The 21,159-nt window shown below is 40.4% G+C and overlaps 1 protein-coding gene across 10 annotated transcripts in view; it reads left to right on the plus strand.

Moving 5' to 3' along the window:
• The window catches only part of fnbp1b (formin binding protein 1b), a 289,323-nt gene that overhangs the window by 156,881 nt on the left and 111,283 nt on the right, over positions 1–21,159 (plus strand). For all 10 annotated transcript variants that reach the window (XM_080212261.1, XM_080212260.1, XM_080212262.1 and 7 more), the window contains exons 7-8: positions 16,684–16,812; positions 18,800–18,946. In XM_080212261.1, coding sequence (XP_080068387.1) covers positions 16,684–16,812; positions 18,800–18,946 — 276 coding nt within the window. The remainder of the gene's footprint in view (positions 1–16,683; positions 16,813–18,799; positions 18,947–21,159) is intronic.

Genomic DNA, 21,159 nt, shown 5'->3' on the forward strand with positions numbered 1-21,159 from the left:
TGCAGGTGCAGCAGGTGATCAAGAAGGCGAATGGGATGCTGGCCTTTATAGCGAGGGGGATAGAATATAAAAGCAGGGAGGTCTTGCTGTAACTGTACAGGGCACTGGTGAGGCCGCAGCTGGAGTACTGTGTGCAGTTTTGGTCGCTGCACATGCACAAGGATATTTTGGTCTTGGAGGGAGTGCAGAGGAGGTTCACTAGGCTGATACCGGAGATGAGGGGGTTAGACCACGAAGAGAGACTAAATAGACTGGGTCTGTACTCATTGGAGTTTAGAAGGATGAGGGGGGATCTTATAGAGACGTATAAGATAATGAAAGGGATGGATAGGGTACAGGTAGAGAGACTGTTCCTGCTCAGAAAGGACAGCAGGACTAGAGGGCACAGCCTCAAGGTAAGGGGGGGGCAGTTTAGAATGGAGTTGAGGAGGAACTTCTTCACTTACAGGGTGGTGAATCTCTGGAATTCTCTGCCCGTTGAAGTGGTGGAGGCTACCTCGCTAAATATATTTAAGTCACGGTTAGATAGGTTTTTGACAGACAAGGGAATTAAGTGTTATGGGGAGAAAGCAGGAAAGTGGAACTGATCCACTTCAGATCAGCCATGATCTTATTGAATGGCGGGGCAGGCTCGAAGGGCTAGATGTCCTACTCCTGCTCCTATTTCTTATGTTCTTATCTTGCCTTTATTTAGTCCGTCCTTCTTTCTTCAAATTCTACTTCTCTCCAATTTGGTGTCCTCTATAAACTAACTTTATTTCTGTCCCAATTTCAAATAAATTTTAATCATTGTAAACAGAAATGATCTTAGCATGTTGATGCAGTTTCGTTCACAACCACTTTCCCTAGTTTTCAAGAGCAATGGACTGCATAAGGTGAAAATCTGAAATAAAACCAAAAATGCAGGATATATTCCACTATATCTGTGAAGGGAACAACAGTTAACATTTCAAGTTGGTGATTCTTTGTCAAATCTGCTGCTTTGTTATAACTTCCCTGGCCTCATAGGATCCCCACAGTGCAGAAGAGGCCAATTAGCCCATCGAGTCTGCACTAACTCTCTTACCCAGACTCACTCCCCCACCCTATCCTTGTAACCCCACACATTTCACACAGCTAATGCAACTAACCTACACTTCTTTGGATACTCAGCAGCAATTATACTATGCCAATCCTCCTAACCTGTACACCTTTAGACTGTGGGATGAAACTGGAGCACCTGTAGGAAACCCACACAGACATAAGAACGTAGAACATTACAGCGCAGTACAGGCTCTTCGGCCCTCGATGTTGCGCTGACCAGTGGAACCAATCTAATGACCCTCTAACCTAAACTATTCCAATGTTATCCATATGCCTATCCACTGACCATTTGAACGCCCTTAAAGTTGGCGAGTCCACAACTGCTGCAGGCAGGGCATTCCACACCCTTACCACCCTCTGAGTAAAGAACCTACCTCTGACATCTGTCCTATAACTATCACCCCTTAATTTAAAGCTATGTCCCCTCGTTTTAGCCATCACCATCCGAGGGAAAAGGCACTCACTGTCCACCCTATCCAGTCTTCTGATCATCTAGTATGCCTCAATTAGGTCACCTCGTAACCTTCTTCTCTCTAATGAAAATAACATCAAGTCCCTCAGCCTTTCAAGAAATTGCAAACTTAACACAGAGAGTTATCCAAGACCAGAATTGAATCTGGCTCCCTGTGAGGCCTCAGTGCTAATCACTGTGCCACCCGCAGTGACTGTTATCTGAAGTGATGATCTGTTTTAGAGTTTTAAGTTTAATTTTATTTATTTGTGTCACAAGTAGGCTTACATTAACACTGCAATGAAGTTACTGTGAAAATCTCCTAGTTGTCACACTCGGGCACTTGTTGAGGTATGCTGAGGGAGAATTTAGCATGGTAAATGCGCCTAACCAGTACACCTTTTGAACTGTGGGAGGAAACTGGAGCACCTGGAGAAAACCCACACAGACATGGGAGAACATGCAGACTCTACACAGTCAGTGACCCAAGCTGGGAATTGAACCAGGATCCCTGGCACTGTGAGGCTGTAGTGCCAACCACTGTGCCACCATGCCACTGCTGTTTGGGATCAGTGAAAGGGCCATTTCCTGTGTTTATGAGGATTGAATTGAGGACAGAACTTGAGCAATTGCTGATATTTCAGTATGGTACTATGGGAGTGGTATATTGATGGAAATAATGTCTTTTAAAAGAGATACCAGCCTACTCCGTAAAAGATTCTGTCACCTTATTTGAAGAAGACAGCTGTTTTCTCTTGGCCAACGTTTATTGCTTAAGCAAAACAGATAAACCAGTCATGCAGTTATTTAATGTTAGTTGCTATGCATTTGTCCATGAAACAGTGATAGCCATAACTTCCTCAGAACTCCATAGCAACCTACCTATGCTAAAATTCTTAAGTTCCTGTCTTGCCCAATCTTCCCAGCTGAGGCAGCGTGAGAATTAAACAGCGCAATGAGTTCTGGCTCTAGTAGTGAAGTGTAAAAGAAACGGAGCAAAGGAGGACATGCTCCTTTTTATGGCAATAGCTCCCTGTGAAGCAGGTGACCCATTGAAAATAGTAGGCCAGTGAGACGGTAAATGTCTAAGGTTCATGGATGGAATGTTGAGGGTGGAGATTTGGCCATTGTGAAGGGGGTATGCATGGTGATACTGCGGTTAGCATTGCTACCTCATAGCGCCAGGGACCAAGTTCAAGTCCCGGTTTGGGTCACCGTGCGGAGTCTGCACGTCATCCCAGTGTCTGTGGGTTTCCTCTGGGTGCTCCGGTTTCCTGCCACAGTCCAAAAGACATGCTGGTTAGGTGTATTGGTCATGCTAAATTCTCCCTCAGTGTATCCGGATAGCCACTAAAATGTGGTGAGTAGGAGATTTTCACAGTAACTTAATTGCAGTATTAATGTAAACCTATTTGTGACACTAAAATAAACTTAAAAACATGGGTGTTTAGATGCTTAATTGGTGTAGCAGTTCCCAGCACAGCACAGTTATCCAGGGTAAGTTAGCGCTTCTGGATAACTGATGGGTAAACCCTTACCTATGAAATTCTGAGGGTTTCCCCAGTGTACCTTTGGATACACTTCAAAACTGATGCTGGGGAGCCAGGAAGCTACTGGCCAATGACTAGATTTGTACAATACTGGTCTAGGTTTGTTTTTGTAATTAAAAAGGGAGAGAACAGTGAAAGGTACTTGACTGGGGAAAAGGAAGTTTCAGCAAGAAATAAAAAAAAGTTCATAAATTACAAATAAAAATTAGTAGATAAGGCAACAAAACAACAAGAATAATCAGCTATGCATACAAAATTAAAGATTTGCAGCAAAATTTAAGTTTCTTAACTGAATTTTTAAAGAAGTAGTTAAAATGAAACTTAACCTTAAAAAAGACATGTAATGCATTTAGGGCAAATACAAAGGTTAAATTAAATAGAATAGATAAATAAAGAAGAAATCCCAGAGTGTTAAGTAGGTACATGGTGTACAAAAATAAAAAATACAAATCTCTGGTTCGGGTGGAATTGGAATATTATGCTCAGTTTTCAGCTCCTTTGTTTAGAAATGATCTCAAGGCTGTAAATAGTATTCAAAAGTGATTTATGAAAATTAGACCAATAATGAGAGGCTCTGATAATTAGAAGCAGTTAGCGAAACTGGGCTCTGTAAAGCATTGAAATGTAATCAAAGTAGTGCATCAGTTATGTCAGTGTATGGAGCATCGAGTGAGTTTGAAAGGGTTATCATAATGCATGGAATGTGGAACAACATTACAAAACACTGAGGATAGTGTTTGATGAATGCACATGTTCAGAATGTCTCATACATGCTGTCTCTCAAATAATGCCTTTATTTTGTGCTAAGCCCCACGTGACTATACCCACAAAAATGTCGAGTTAACTTCGAATTAGAGAGTATTTCTGTGAATGTGCACAAATTGTATTTAATAGTTTAGGTTTACACACGTTCTTTTAAGAACTTACAGATTTGTAACTATGTTCACAATATTTAACTCTTAAGAACTACATTATCAGCTATGAAAATTGAATGAAACCTAAATATGGATGTAACATACCCAAGTGCTAAAGACTCCTTATGCAGGTTGTATTTCTAGTTCTTGCCAAACACCGCCTGAAAAATAATAGATTATATTTTTTAAAAGTGCAAAAATATTAAAAATTTTGAAGCTATTAAAATTAACATTTAGTATTTGTTAGGCAGATTTACAACTATTGCTAAATGTTTGTGTGTTAATATTGTGTACTTTTAAAATTTGAAGTGCAACAATGTTTCAGATAAAATAGTAATTTCTAACAATAAACTCTTTGAAATATTTACAGACTGTTGGGCTCAGAGCATTTGTTTTACTATTCGTATTCTATAACCAGTACAGTATAAAATATTTGTTGAAAATTTCAACAGTTTGAAGAAAAATGGGATCATGTTCCGGCAGGGTTAAAATTGTTTCTGCATCACCAAGAGATTGTTCCTTCTACAAATGGTTTTAAGATTAGAGTTATCCATGGGACCACTTGATCAATATTTGTCAAAATTTATCAGTAAAGAAGTCTTAACAATGCACTTGTAAAGTTGTAATATGATCAGGCAACATCATGTGCAAAGGAAAATTGTGTTTGACAGATTTGAGTTTTATAAAGATGTAGCTGATAGAGTACATAAAGGGGAACCAGTAGATGTAGTATACTTAGATTTCCAAAAGGCATTCAGAAGGTGCCACACAAAAGGCTAATACACAAGATAAAAACACATGAAGTTGGGATAGAAGATTGGTTAATTCACGTGAAGAGAGTAGGGATAAATAGGGAACTTCCAAGGTGACATTATGTGGTTTGTGAGGTCCACAAGAATTGGAGCTGGGGTCTCAGCTACATACTACTTTTGTTAATGAACTAGGTGAAGAGACAGAGTAATGTATCTTTGTTCATGAAGCAAAGCTTGGTTAGTCTAAGATGATAAATTGCCTCTTGGTGTCAGTGGGACTTGCAGGGTAAATGCGTCGGATATAGCGCCTGGTGAGATTGTGGTTGGTCAGACTCGATGGGCCAAATGGGCTTCTCCTGCTCTTTAGGGATTCCATGATTCTAGAGAAGGAAAGTGAATGGGCAACAAGTTAAAGTCATATAGGTTTACAGCATGGAAACAGATTCTTTGGCCCAACTTGTTCATGCCGCCCTTTTTTTTAACCACTAAGCTAGTCCCAATTGCCGTGTTGGACCAATATCCCTCTATACCCACCTTACCCATGTAACTCATATACCCAGCTTACCCATTTCAGCTTTGACAAAGGGTCAGCTGGACTTGAAACATCAGCTCTTTTCTTACAGATGCTGCCAGATCTGCTGAGATTTTTCAGCATTTTCCCTTTTGGTTTCAGATTTCAGCATCCACAGTAATTTGCTTTTACCCAGGTAACTGTCTAAATGCTTTTAAAACGACAAAATTGTACCCACCTCTATGACAACCTCTAACAGCTTGTTCCAGATGCTCACCATCCCCTGTGTGGAAAAAAATTGCCCCTCTGGACCCTTTTGTATCTCTCCCCTCTCACTTTCAACCTATGCCCTCTAGTTTTACACTCCGCTACCTTTGGGAAAAGGTGTTGACCATCTGCCTTATCTATGCCCCTCATTATTTTATTGGCCTTCTAAGATTACACTAAGCCTCCTATGCTCCAGGGAAAAAAGGTTCCAGTCTGTCAGTTTCTCCTTCTCACTCAAATCATCAATTCCTGGTGGCATCCTAGCAAACCTTTTCTACACTCTTTCTGGTTTAATAATATCCTTTCCTATAATAGGGTGACCAGAACTGTACATAGTATTCCAAGTGTGGCCTTACTAATGTTTTGTACAACTTGAACAAGATGTCCCAACTCCTGTATTCAGTGTTCTGACCAATGAAACCAAGCATGCCGAATGCTTTCTTCACCACCCTGTTAAGCTGTGACCCCACTTTCAAGGAGCTATGAACCTGTACTCTTTGAACTCTTTGTTCTATAACTCTCCCCAATGCCCTACCATTAACTGAATAGGTCCTGCAGTGATTCAATCTATCAAAATGCATCACCTCACATTTATCTAAATTATTTCCATCTGCCATTCATCAGCCCACTGGCCCAACTGATCAAGATCTGTTTGCCTAGATAACCTTCTTCACTGTCCACTATGCCACCAATCTTGGTGTCATCTGCAAACTTACTAACCACACCTACTAAATTCTCATCCAAATCATTAATATAAATGATAAGTAACGGTGGACCCAGCACTGGTCCCTGAGACACATGCTGGTCACAGGCCTCCAGTTTGAAAAACAATCCTCTGCAACCACCCTCTGTCTTCTGTCATCAAGCCAATATTGTATCCAGTTGGCTACCTCACTGTGGATCCCATGAGATTTAACCTTGTGCAACAACCTACCGTGCGGTACCTTGTCCAAGGCCTTGCTAAAGTTCGTGTAAACGGTATCATCTGCACTGCCCTCATCTATCTTTTTGGTTACCCCTTCAAAAAACTCAATTAAATTCATAAGATTTTCCACTCAGAAAGCCATGCTGACTGTCGCTAAACAGTCCTTGCCAATCTGAATGCCTGTTGATCCTGTCTCTCAGAATACCTTCAAACAACTTACCACTTCAGATGTTAGGCTCACCTGTAGTTCTCGGGCTTTTCCCTGCAGCCCTTCTTAAACAAAGGCAAAACATTTGCCACACCACCCCCTCCCATAGAAGTATGAGAGGTGATCTTATATAAATATACAAGATCCTGAAAGAGCTTGACAGAGTGGTCCTGATTGGGAAATCTAGAACACAGCGCAAGAGACCGTTCGTTTGGGTCTGAGCTGAAGATTTCTTTATTCTTGTACTTCAGTCCTCTTCAGTAAAGGCCAGCATGCTATTCACCTTCCCAATTGATGGCTGCATCTCAGGCTAACTTTGTGTTCCTTGAACAAGTGCACCCAAGTATCTTTGAACATGAACATTTACAAGTTTCACACCTATTTAATAATATTATGCTTATATATACTTAAGGCTTAAATGGAATGATTTTTGGGGTGTCAGGTAATCAAGGGGTATGGGCGGAAGGCAGGAAAGTGGAGTTAATTGTCAATCATGATTGCATTGAATCTTGGAGTAGGCTCGATGGGCCAAATGGCCTATTCCTCCTATCTCTTATGTAATATTGTTACGTTCTTAAGCCAGAACTATTATTTGCAATGTTAAAGCAATCCATTCCCAATCCACTATCTTTCTCTGTAAATGAGCCATAATTAGCTGTTTGTTTCCTCAATTTAAATGCAACTCATTGAGTTTACTGTTGTTTTAGATTCTGGTGTTATTGATGTCTGACTAGGTTCAGTAGAAAAGAATGGAGACTGGTAGCCCTGTGTGACATGTCTGGTTTTATTTAACTGGCAAAACAAAGAACTACTTCAGGGCCATCTCGAGAACTGTTTGTGTCTATGTATCGCAATACAATTGTTTCTTATGAAAATGCACCATGTTAGTCACTTCAGAAATGCTCAAGTCTACACTACACACTATTAGGAACTGTAAAGAGTTTGAAATGCTAGTGTTAACAAAGAGAGTATAACAGTTGTATGCTACATAAGAACATAAGAAATAGGAGCAGGAGTAGGCCATCTAGCCCTTCAAGCCTGCCCTGCCATTCAACAAGATCATGACTGATCTGAAGTGGATCAGTTGCACTTTCCCGCTTTCTCCCCATAACCCTTAATTCCCTTGTCTATCAGAAACCTATCTACCCGTGACTTAAATATATTCAGCGAGGTAGCTTCCACCAGTTCAATGGGCAGAGAACTCCAGAGATTCACCACCCTTTGAGTGAAGAAGTTCCTCCTCAACTCCGATCTAAACTGCGCCCCCCTTTTTTTTTGAGGCTGTGCCCTCTAGTCCTGCTATCCTTTCTAAGCGGGAAAAATCTCTACCTCTACTCTATCTATCCCTTTCATTATCTTATATATCTCTATAAGATGCCCCCTTAGCCTTCTAAACTCCAATGAGTACAGACCCAGTCTATTCAATCTCTCCTCATAGGCTAACCCCCTCATCTCTGGTATCAGCCTAGTGAACCTTCTCTGCACTCCCTCCAAGGCCAATATATCCTTTCGCAAATGCGGCGACCAGAACTACACACTGTACTCCAGTTGCGGCCTCACCAGTGCAAGACCTCCTTGCTTTTGTATTCTATCCCCCTCGCTATAAAGGCCAACATTCCATTTGCCTTCTTGATCACCTGCTGCATCTGCAGAGTGGGTTTTTGCGATTCGTACACAAGGACCCCTAGGTCCCTCTGCACTGTAGCATGCTGCAGCTTTTCACCCTTTAAATAATAGTCCCTCCTACTATTATTTCTACCAAAGTGGATAACCTCACACTTGCTAACATTATACTCCATCTGCCAGGTCCTTGCCCACTCAGTCAGCCTATCCAGATCTCTCTCCACGCCTTCCACGCAATTTGCTTTTCCACTCATCTTCGTGTCATCAGCAAATTTCATTACCCTATACTCAGCCCCCTCCTCCAGAACATCTATGTAAATGGTAAAACAGTTGAGACCCCAGCACTGATCCCTGCGGCACTCCACTAGTCACCAACTGCCAACCAGAATAGTACCCATTGATTCCAGTGGGTGCTATTCTGTGTATATGTTTAGCTATCTGCCCATGGATAGTATCCCATCTATAACAAGACCAAATTAAAGGCAGAAATAATTTGAGAATTAGAGCAGTTTATTAGCATGCCATTGGCTGTTGATACATATCGTATTTTTTAAGGATGGGCATAAATATATAGTTAACTATTTAGATTCTAATTTGGTAAAGTGCAATTCATATGAAAACTTTTCTATTTTGATTTGGCGTAAAATCTTTATAGGTTAAAATATGAACAAAAGGGATTTAGTTCATCTAAAGCATCCCTCTTATTTGTCTTCCTATATTGTGAGATCAATCTATTTGGATGAAATGTATCTTTATTTACTCTAGCATAACCTGCTGTGGCAATATATCTTGGCCAGCAGAGAGGTCACTGTCGCTCAGACTCTTCCTATGCACTCTGGGTCAGAGTGACCTTTCATTTTCCTCCTTTTTTTCTGTCAATCCCCTTTATTTTCCGATTAATTGGAGTCTTCTGACCTTGCTTAGAAGAAACATACATCATGCCACTTTCTGCAGAATTAGATCAACAGTGGCGCTGTCAAAGCACCAGTGTTTGTTTACTTCCGTTACTTTCATTTCTGTTAAACATGTACCCCTAAATGTATAGTGTTTGACATTTTAAAATCATATAAACATTACAAAGATGTAGCTTTTGAAAAATCACTATGAATTTGAGTGACTTTTTTATTCTTTCATGGGATGTGTGTGTCACTGGCAAGACCAGCATTTGCTGTCTGTCCCTCATTGTCCTTGACCTCTGAGGCCCTTTCAGAGGGCAGTTCAGAGTCAACCACATTGCTGTGGGTCTGGAATCACAAATGGGTTTTTATGATAATCTTTGATAGTTTCATGGCCACCATTGCTGAGATTAGCTTTATTTTCCTGATTTGTTAGCTGATTCCAAAGTTCACCAGCCATCATAGTGGGATTTGAAGCCATGCCCCTAGAACATTAGCCCATCTGCCCTGTATAATACAATTGTTGGGAAGCTTTTCAGAGACATAGATCAGATATTTGCATTTCTGAGTGAAGTCTTTGTATCACAGTTGGATTCTCAATTCCTCCAGGATTGCATATTTGCATGGTCTCTTCAGATTACTCTTCCAGAATGGAACTGCATAGGAATAGCAAATTTGGGTGACGTAAAGGCAACAGTTCACTATCTGCTATGGGGCACATGTTAAACAGAAATTAATGAAAAACAAACACTACCAAGCAAATATGAGACTTAATTTTCCATCACATTCCTAGTTTAATGAGACCAAGGAGTATCTTATTAATATATCAGATACAGCATACCAGCTCTGAGTTGTAACAGGTGAAGGTTAAAAAGGGAAAAGAGAACTTGTTGCACACAGTAGCTCCATTACCAATGGTTCCTGAAGATGCCAAGTTGTTGTTGGGCAGGCTGTAAAAGCAGTTAAGGTGGCCTATGGAATCTTGGATTCTATAACTAGATGTCTCGAGTAAAAAAGCAGGAAGTCAGGATGAACGTGTATAGTACACTGGTTTGGCATCAGCTGAAGCATTGTGTCCAACTCTGGTCACCACACTTTAAGAATGAAAAAAAGTTTTCTTTATTTTAAAGTTTATTTATTAGTTGCAAGTAGGCTTACATTAACACTGAAGTTACTGTGAAAATCCCCTAATCGCCACATTCTGGCATCTGTTCGGGTACACTGAGGGAGAATTTAGCATGGCCAATTCATCTAACCTGCACATCTTTAGACTGTGGGAGGAAACCGTAGCACCCAGAGGAGACCCACGCAGACACAGGGAGAATGCAATGTGTGGTTAGAATTTGTTCACTGATGTTCAGTTTGTGTTCTGCCAGGGTTATTCAGCTTCTGACCTCATTATAGCCTTGGTTCAAACATGGACAAAAGAGCTGAACTCCAGAGATGACGTGGAGTGACTGCCTTTGACATCAAGAAAACATTTGATCGAATGTGGTAACAAGGTCCTTCAGCAAAATTGGAGTCAATGGGAATTGGGCAAAAATTCTTCCCTGTCACAATCTCAGTTGATGTTATTACTGGATAGTTAGTCCCAGAATGGAACCCTTGCTCAATATATCTTTTTTTAAAAACGATGTGGGTGAACAGAGTAACAGGACTGCCAATTAGTTCTTAACACGCTTTTAGCAATCATTGGTGGTCATTTTTCAAAATTCTCTGGAGTCTGGAATGGATTGGTGGTTAGCTGTAAGCTCACTATTCAAAAAGGAATTTAGAGAGCAAACAGGGAACCGTAGGCCAGTGAGCCTAATGTTGGTAGTGGGGAAGTTGCTAGAGTCCATTCTTAAGGATTTCATAGCACAGCATTTGGAAAACAGTAGTATAATCAGACAAAGTCAGCATGATTTACAAAAGGGAAATCCTGCTTGACAAATCTACTGAAATCCTTTAAGGATGTAACTAGTTGAGTTGATCAGGGAGCACCAGCGGATGCAGTTTATTTAGACTTTCAGAAGGTTTTCAACAAGGTCCCACACAGCAGATTGCTTTATAAAATTCAAGCGCATGGGATTGCAGGTAGAGTCTGGAGATGGATAGAAAGCTGGTTCACGGATAGAAAGCTGGTTCACAGACAGGAAGCAAGAGTTGGAATAAATGGGTCTTTTCTCCATTGGCAGGCAGTGACTAGTGGGGTACTGCAGGGATCTGTGCTACAACCCCAACTGTTTTCATTATATATTAATGATCAGGATGATGGAACTAAATATATTATCTCCAGATTTGCAGGTTGATACAAAGTTGAGTGAGCTCTGAGGAGGATGCAGAAATGATTTGATTTGATTTATTATTGTCACATGTATTGACACACAATGAAAAGTATTGTTTCTTGCGTGCAAAACAGACAAAACATACCATTCATAGAGATGGAAACGAGAGACTGCAGAATGTAGTGTTACGTCATAGCTAGGGTGCAGAGAAAGTTCAACTTAATGCAAGGTAAGTCCATTCAAAAGTCTGACAGTAGCAGGGAAGAAGTTGTTCTTGAGTTGATTGGAATATGACCTCAGTCTTTTGTGTCTTTTTCCCAATGGAAGGAAATGGAAGAGAGAATGTCCGGTGTGCGTGGGGTCCTTAATTATGCTGGCTGCTTTGCTGAAGCAGCAGGAAGTTTAGACAGAGTCAATGCATGAGAGGCTGGTTTGCGAGATGGATTAGGCTACATTCACAACCTTTTGTAGTTCCTTGTGGTCTTGGATAGAGCAGGAGCCATACCAAGCTATGATACAACCAGGAAGAATGCTTTCTGTGGTGCATCTGTAAAGGTTGGTGAGAGTTGTGGTTGACGTGCCAAATTTCCTTAGTCTTCTGAGAAAGTAGAGGTGCTCGTGGGTTTTCTTAACTATAGTGTTGGTATGGGGGACCAGGACAGGTTATTGGTGATCTGGACAGCTAAAAACTTCGTCCCCATTGATATAGACAGAGGCATGTTCTTCTTTACGCTTCCTGAAGTTGATGACAACCTCCTTCGTTTTGTTGAATTGAGGGAGAGATTATTGTTGCCGCACTAGTTCACCAGATTCTCAGTCGCATTCTTGAACTCTGTCTCATCAGTGTTTGAGATTGACCCATTATGATGGTGTCATCAGCTAACTTGAAAATCAAATTGGAGGGGGATTGGCCGCACAGTCATTGGTATATAAAGGAGTATAGTAGGGGTTTGAGAACACAGCCTCGTGGGGCACTGGTGTTGAGGATGATCGTGGAGGAGGTGTTATTGCTTATCCTTACTGATTGTGGTCTATGAGATAGAAAGTTCAGGATCCAGTTGCAGAGGGAAATGCCGCGGCCCAGGCCATGGTGTTCAGTTTCATGGGAATAATAGTGTTGAAGCTTCAGCATGATTTGGATAGGCTGTGAGTGGGTATATGTATGCCAGGTACAGTATAAAGTGGATGAATTTGAGGTAATCTATTTCAGTAGCAAAAATAGAAAGGAAGATTATTATTTGAATGGGTGTAAATTGAGAGAGGTGGATACACAGTGAGATCTCAGTCTCTTCAAGCATCTGTCACTTTTTTTTATTCATTCATTGGACATGGGCATCACTGGCTGGCCAGCATTTATTGCCCATCTCTAGCTGCCTTTGTTCAGAGATAGTTAAGAGTCAACCACATTGCTGTGGTTCTAGAGTCACATGCAACCAGATAAGGATGGTAGACTTCCTCTCCGAAAGGACATTAGCGAACAAGATGGGTTTTTCTGACAATTGACAATGGTTTCATGGTCATCAGTCGATTCTTAATCCCAGATCTTTTTTAATCAAATTCAAATTCCACCATCGACCACGGCAAGATTTGAACCCAGGTCTCGAGAACATTAGCTGAGTTTCTGGATTAATAGTCTAGCAATAATACCACGAGACCATTGGTGGTCTTTCTTAACTATAATGTCGGCATGGGGGGGACTAGGACAGATTGTTAGTGATCTGGACACCTAAAAACTTAAAGCTCTCAACCATTTCTACTTCGTCCTTGATGTAGACAAGGGCATGTCCTCCACTACGCTTTCTGAAGTCGATGACAAACTCTTTTGTTTTGTTAACATTATAGCAAAGATGTGATTGCACTGGAGGGGGTGCAGAGGGGATTCACCTGGATGCTGCCTGGGATGGAACATTTAAGTTATGAAATGTTCCTTCGCACCACTTCACCAGATTCTCTACCTCTTTTCTGTACTCCATCTCATCGTTCTTTGAGATCCGACCCACGACGACGATGTCATCAGCAAACTTGAAAATCACCTTGGAGGGGAATTTGGCCAGACAATCATAGGGCTGAGGACTCAAGGACCTGAGTGTGTTTGTCCACAGACAGGCGGCATGGTGGCACAGTGGTTAGCACTGCTGCCTCACAGCACCAGGGATCTGGATTCAATTCTGGCCTCAGGACACTGTCTGTGTGGAGTTTGCACATTCTCCCTGTGTCTGCATGGGTTTTTTCTGTGTGCTCTGGTTTCCTCCAACTGTCCAAAGATGTGTGGGTTAAATTGATTGGCCACGATAAATTACCCCTTGGTGTTGAGGGATACAGGAATAAGGCCTGGGTGGGATTGTGGTCAGTGCAGATTTGATGGGCTGAAAGGCCTCCTTCTGCGCTATAGGGATTGTAATTCTGAAGGCGGAAAGGCACGTTAGCAGGGTGATGAAAAAAGCATGTATCAATCGAGACATCGGTCATAAAAGCAAGCATGTCATGTTAGAGTTGTATAGATCTTTGGTGAGGCCACAGCTAGAGTACCATGTGCAGTTCTGTTCACCACATTACAGCAAAGATGTGATTGCACTGGAGAGGGTGCAGAGGGGATTCGCCTGGATGCTGCTTGGGATGGAACATTTAAGTTATGAAGAGAGGTTGGGTAGGCTTGAGTTGTTTTCATTGAAGCGGAGAAGACTGCGGAGCAACCTGATTGAGTTGTACAATCTTATGAGGGACGTGGACAGAGTGGATAAGGAACAGCTGTTCCCCACAGTTGAAAGGTCAGCCACAAGGGGACATAAGTTAAAGGTGAGAGGCAGGAGATTTCAGGGGGATGTAGGGAACAACCTTTTTACTCAGAGAGTAGTGATGTCTGGAATGTGCTGCCTGGAAAGGTGGTAGAGGTGGGTTGCCTCACATCCTTTATGAAGTACCAAGATGAGCACTTGGCACATCATAATATTCAGGGTCGTGGGCCAAGTACTGGCAAATAAGATTAGATGGAAGTTCAGGTGTTTCTAATATGTTGGTGTGGGCTCAATAGGCCCAAGGACCTCTTCTGTGCTGTATAATTCTATGAAAAGATTGACTATAACATAAGACTCCTCCACTTTCAACACAGCTTTATAAATATACACATTTTTAAGAGTACCACAAGTTACAGAATGTATTTTATATTATAATATTCTCAGCATGTACATAGTCCCTCTAAACAAACAGGCCAATTGTGATCAGACACAGCCTACTCTGGAATTATGTGGTAAATGCAACCTAATACAATTTCTGCTGGGTTTTTCATCAAACCCCTCCAGATTTTTATCACACTGTGAGCCAAATGGTCTCTCTGGAACTTTGGCTTCCGCACAAGTGTTTCCAAACTCCTCTCTTAAAAGAAACACAGCTTGGAATCTTCTCTTAAACATTGCTTTACTTTAGATACTTCACAACAGACCCACTTCCCAATCTCTCTTTTCAGTATTCCTCTGCCTTGAATTGCCATGTGCATTCAAGCTTCCACACAATCTCTCAGGTAGTCAACCTTAGGATTGCTTCAGATATCTGGCTCTTCACTAGCTAAGATCTGCACGTTTTAACTGTCTTTTACCAGGAGTCTCTCTCTGCCCCATTCTTTAATTACAGCGAGCAATACCTTGTTCAATTTCTAGTTCCTTTTATCCTTTGACATCAGTCTTCCTGGGATTTTGCTTTTATTCCCTGGTTTCTAGAACTAACTGTGCTTTATCTTCTGGGACTTGTTTTCTTGGCCTTACTTCATTGTTCTGCTTCTGGCATTTTCTGTGTTGCTTCCTCTCCAGCTACCTAGTTCCAATTGCTACTGGGTCCAGCTTGTTTACCTCTACATCATAACCCTTTAATCACAATGCAGGCACAGTTTGAAATGAAACCAAAATCCCATAAATGCAACAATCTTTGTTTTACATAAATCTAACTAAAGTTTTAAACTGTCTTAGACCACTAAGCTACAATGTCCCATGTGCTGCTTTTTTTTTGGAAGATTTTAAGAAGGTTTGAATTCACTGTCTGCTGTAGGTTAGCAGAAATGTGCGTTAATACCAAAAGGTTTGCAGTTAACAAGTTTTCTCCACTCTTCATTGATATTCATTATAGTTATATTGTGATCAGAACTAGGTTTTATTGATATGCTCATCACATGTGAGCATCATTGACAAGGTCAGTATTCACGCTGACTGTGAGAAGTTTTTATACAGTGTTCTCTATGGCCACAAGTTAATGGAGTTTAACTTTTCTCATGTCCCTTACCATTCCTCAGCTTTTCTTGTGCCTTATATTGAGGTACATTCCGATGAACAATAGGAACCTTCTGTTACCGTACGTAAATAACCAGCTATCTTCCAAACTTAAACAATGAGAGCTGCCAACTTATCTAACTATATGGGCAAACTAACCAAGATGAGTCGTATTCTTTCATATTATTTTGCATATGTATTCTTCCTGTTAGACTCATCAAGTAGAGATCAAACTGGAAACTGCAGCTGGCTTAATTTTTTTCTCTCCCTATCCTACAATGCTGGAACCATTGACTGTACTCTCATTGCCACCCTCACTCGGATCAGCTAGCCAAACAGAGAACAAGGATCTAACAGCTGATGTTGAGCAGTGCACCATCATACGGTAAATGTATCCGCCAGGATACTAGGCATTACTCATGCCTTACAATACAAATTAAGAGAATTGGAAACCTGCATTCATTGTTTCTACTACTAGTACAGGTCACCCATTCACAGCACAATATGCGATCCTATGTATGTGTTACACGAAGGGAGTATCTGCAACTGTAATAAAGTGACAATGTAAATGTATCACTTTTTTCCCCATTGGTTAGATTCTAGTGTAATAAATTGAGTTCATATGGGTTTCATGTACTATCTTCAGAAAAGCTAACAGAAGCCACCAGAAAAACCCTATAAGTTTTCGCCCGCTATCACTGTGGAGTGTTACCTTATCCACAGGTCTTCATTCATAAAATGTCCCATGTAAATTTGTTGATATACTCCTGTCTTACTAATATTTATGCTTTTGTGTATGTACAATTTTTGTTTGTCTTTCTTCCATCCTTATATTTGTTGGCTTGTACGTCATCTTTGATAATTATTTGCTGAGAAATAAAATTACTCCATCATTCATGAAAAAATGCTGAAGCACATAGTATGAAATTCAAGTGTAGCATTAATAATCAATTGATTGTTTGTGTATATTTTCTGAACAGGCACGGCAGCAAGCCCAAACTCGACATCAGATGGCATCTGATAGTAAGGGAGAATATTCCAGTGTTCTTCAGAACTTCAATAAAGAACAACATGAACATTACTACACACATATACCAAACATATTCCGGGTAAGTTGGAATCTGGCCATTTTCGATTATATGAAAATACAATACGATAAATAGTCAAAAAATTGTACATCTTTAATTCCCAGTTTTACATTATTCCAGCAAATGACTTCAAAAATCTGTATAAAATATTATATGCCAAGCACACCTGTTTTCATCATGCCACAGAGTGGTTTTGCACTTAAGATATCACATAATCATGTCGAAAGAGTATACATGTTTGTGCAAATGTATATTTTTCACCCTCCAGAGGTAGCAATATGGCTGTTTGAGTTTGTTTGCTAGGTAAGGCATGATTTGTTGTTCCATCATAATTAGTCAACAGATCACTGCTGCACCACTGCATGATGATTTTCTCACTGATGTGTCCTCTACACACCTGACAATTCTGTTTCACTCTGGAAGCAGACTTACTGTGCTGTCATAGAATATTCCTGATATTTTCCAAATCAGGGAATTATGACTTAAGACCCTGAATCAGGACAGAATGATAAGAGGAAAGTTGCGTAAGGTTCATTGCGAGCATGAGGGAACAGGGGAGAACTATGGAATAGAGAAGGTGAAAAACAGTTCTTCTTTACTGGAATGGGAAAGGGGAAAATATCTCTGAATGGAAGATTGGGGAGGTGGGGTGGACTTGAAAGAAGAGCCTCTCTCCCAACTTGGCAGGATGAGAAGAATTATTTAGAGAAGAAAAGCTTTGTAATCATTCCACTCAGCTATGAAGAACCACACCACAACTGATTTGTTGGCCCCCAAGTGTTTTTCAATAATCCCTGCAATACAACTGGTTCAAAATCTAACTGCCTTTCTGCTGGTTCAACATAGCTTCCTTATCCTTATTTTCAGGATAACCAGAAGAATTAAAGTTTTTAATTCTGGGGGAGTAAAAGGAAAAAAAAACATGCAAATATTAAAATATGAAACAGTAACAAAATATTGAAGAATTGACTCTTCCCTCTTGGGTGTTAGTAATACTATATGTATTTCCAACTATTCTCATTCTGAAAATAAAACTCGTGCCAGCGAGTTATGTGGTGACCCTATTATGTTCATTTATAGTAATATCTTCATAAAAACGTGTGTCAAGTTGGATTTGTAATTCAAGGAAATCTTTTGTGTTTTCGTTATAAGAACATAAGAACATAAGAAATAGGAGCAGGAGTAGGCCATCTCGCCCTTCGAGCCTGCCCCGCCATTCAATAAGATCATGGCTGATCTGTCGTGGCTCAGTTCCACATTCCCGCCCTCTCCCCATAACCCTTAATCCCCTCGCTTATCAAAAACCCATCAACCCGCGTCTTAAAAATGTTTAGCGAGGCAGCCTCCACCACCTCAACGGGCAGAGAATTCCAGAGATTCACCACCCTTTGAGTGAAGAAGTTCCTCCTCACTAGTTATATACTAGTGTGACATTTAATTGCACATACACTGCTACTACTTGCCTTGATACCTTAATATTCCTAACTGTATCTGATGTACCCATTGAAAAATGTGTATTCATTTATGGTTCTTCTGATGGAAGAAAATAAAACAACTGAAAAGTGACGCTTGCAGGAATTGACTTATTGCTCATCAATCATCCACTTTTTAAACTAAGAAATTCTTAATTGGAGGAGTGCTAGTAATTATAAATAAAAATCAATCTAAAGTTGGATCATCACTACTGTAGATAATTAATGTAGATGCCCAGGAACAAAATGTCAACAATAGATCAATAGAATAATTAATGTCATGATCTTTGGCAACTATATGTTTTCACTAAATTACAGCAGCATTGATTTACCTTCTGGGCCTCTAAATTAATCAGATTTCAGTTCTGATCAGACTATGTTTTCTGATCAGAAACCCAACCAGATAACAAAACTATGGACAATTCACCAAACAGCCTAATTCTTTCCAGGGACTATCCACAAGGAGTTAGCTTGACATGTATTATGTAAAATTGATTGAATAAAATTATGTTCAATAACAAAATTGTTAATTTCAGAAAATCCAAGACCTGGACGAAAGAAGAATAGTCAAAATTGGAGAATCAATGAAGACCTTCTCTGAAGTAGACAGACAAGTCATACCCATCATTGGGAAGTGTCTCGATGGAATCACAAAAGCAGCTGAATCTGTTGATGAGAAGCATGTAAGTCTACATACAGTTGTCATGTAAATATAAGCTTTGCTGAAATTATTCCCAGTGGGCTTTGAGATTGTAAATTCTATTTTGGGCAGTTCCATCACCAAATGTGCTTCATCAAAAAACCTAATGATTTTAAAAGAGACAAAAACAAAATATCTAAAAAGGTGGTAAATATCCTGTGGGAGAACTTCAAAAAGATCAAAAACAGAACTTGCTACTTTAAAAATAACCTGCACCAAAATCAATATTATAAAATTAACCAAATTTCTCAAATGTTTCTCAGCTTTGCAATACAACCCTGCACAGTTATTAATCTATAGTATAGAATGGTGCATTCAATTTGGTTTGTGTGAACAATAAATGCATGTGACCAACCAATCCAGTTTTCTCTACAGAATAACCTCTCACATAGGATTGAAGTTATTATTTGTATTGCTTTCAATTAGATTATTCGCAGCTTTTGCGGCAACAGCATTTAACTGGCTGAACATTTGAGTTCCAAAGCACATGCACCAATTATAGGCATCATCCCAAAACCCCCTCATCCATGAGATTGTATGAGCCAGTGAACCCCTTCATTGTGATGTTGGTAGCATGAAGTTTTCTTCAAAAGTGACCAGTTGTCAAATCTATACTTTTTCAGCCTTTTCAAAACTGGAAATTGCGAGATAAGTAACAGACATTGTGTTTACAGACAGCATTGGCTTTTATTATTCTCCTACACGGTAACAAAAAAAGTTATCTCAAGCAACTATGTTTTGCTGATCATTAATATCTGTTTGCTTTCTGTACAATTTTTATTGAATATCATTGAATAATGCTTCTTGTGAAATGTCCAGCATTATTCAGACAACTGTGATTATGTTTTGCTGAAACTTGAACAATTCCTTAGGTTTAGTTGATGAAAAATCATTTCACTCTTTTTTAAGAAAGGTGAGGGGGAGAATTTGAGGAACTGTAGACTGGTTAACCTAACATCTTTTGTCAGGAAATGCAGAGCAGGCAGGTCATGGAGGAATAGCAAGAAGATAGTCCATCATTCAATTTTACATAGAACACTACAGCACAAACAGGCCCTTCGGCCCACAAGTTGTGGCGATCATATCCATACCTACCAGGCCTATCTATAACTCTCAATCCCATTAAATCCCATGTACTCATCCAGAAGTCTCTTAAAAGACCCCAATGAGTTCGCCTCTACCACCACCGACGGCATCCGATTCCACTCACTACATTCACATTTGCAACCAGCAGCTCAGATACTGACACTGCATACAATTTACAGAATGACATGGAGGCAGGATCTGCACACAGTGAGACAATGGTGTGCAGTGCTGATTTCATATCAATTATCCCATTTAGAAGTTGAACATTGTTTTGACCTCACACAACTGAACACACATTGCATGATAAAAGCAACTAATCATCCTTGTACATTCCCTTAGTGCCTATCTTCTGTGTTCTTTTGCCCCTCCTATTGTTCCTATGCTGTGCAACCTCAATGGCTGCACCATTGCTGGTGGAGGCTGCTGACTTTGAGTGGAAGAGGCTGCTGATGCCCTTTGGGAATGATCACTGCACAAAAGTCTGGCTGCAGGTTGCACCATCTCAGCATGGGCAACATAAATGCTGAGCATTCACTAGGCATAGCCAGCAGCATTCTTCCCTCACGTGTCCTATAAAAGTATTAATTGCATGCCCTGCAGCAGAATTTGTGTACGATCTTTCACTTTGTTGAACTGATAACTGTGCTGTCTTTGCAGCCCACTCTGGCCCATTGTCTCACTGTGTGCAGATCCTGCCTCCATGTCATTCTGTAAATTGTATGCAGTGTCAGTATCTGAGCTGCTGGTTGCAAATGTGAATGTAGTGAGTGGAATCGGATGCCGTCGGTGGTGGTAGAGGCGAACTCATTGGGGTCTTTTAAGAGACTTCTGGATGAGTACATGGGATTTAATGGGATTGAGAGTTATAGATAGGCCTGGTAGGTATGGATATGATCGCCACAACTTGTGGGCCGAAGGGCCTGTTTGTGCTGTAGTGTTCTATGTAAAATTGAATGATGGACTATCTTCTTGCTATTCCTCCACTACTTGGCTAGGTTACTGCCCTTGGGTATCAGAAAGAAGAAAGACAGTAGGATCAAGTCATGAGCGGAGAATGGGGAGAAAAATGAAAGATGCATGCTTACATCTCATGCAGTTTGTAACTGGAAG

Source organism: Carcharhinus amblyrhynchos, chromosome 25, assembly GCF_965287045.1.
Source record: "Carcharhinus amblyrhynchos chromosome 25, sCarAmb.v2.hapA, whole genome shotgun sequence".
In the NCBI taxonomy this organism is placed as follows: domain Eukaryota; kingdom Metazoa; phylum Chordata; class Chondrichthyes; order Carcharhiniformes; family Carcharhinidae; genus Carcharhinus; species Carcharhinus amblyrhynchos.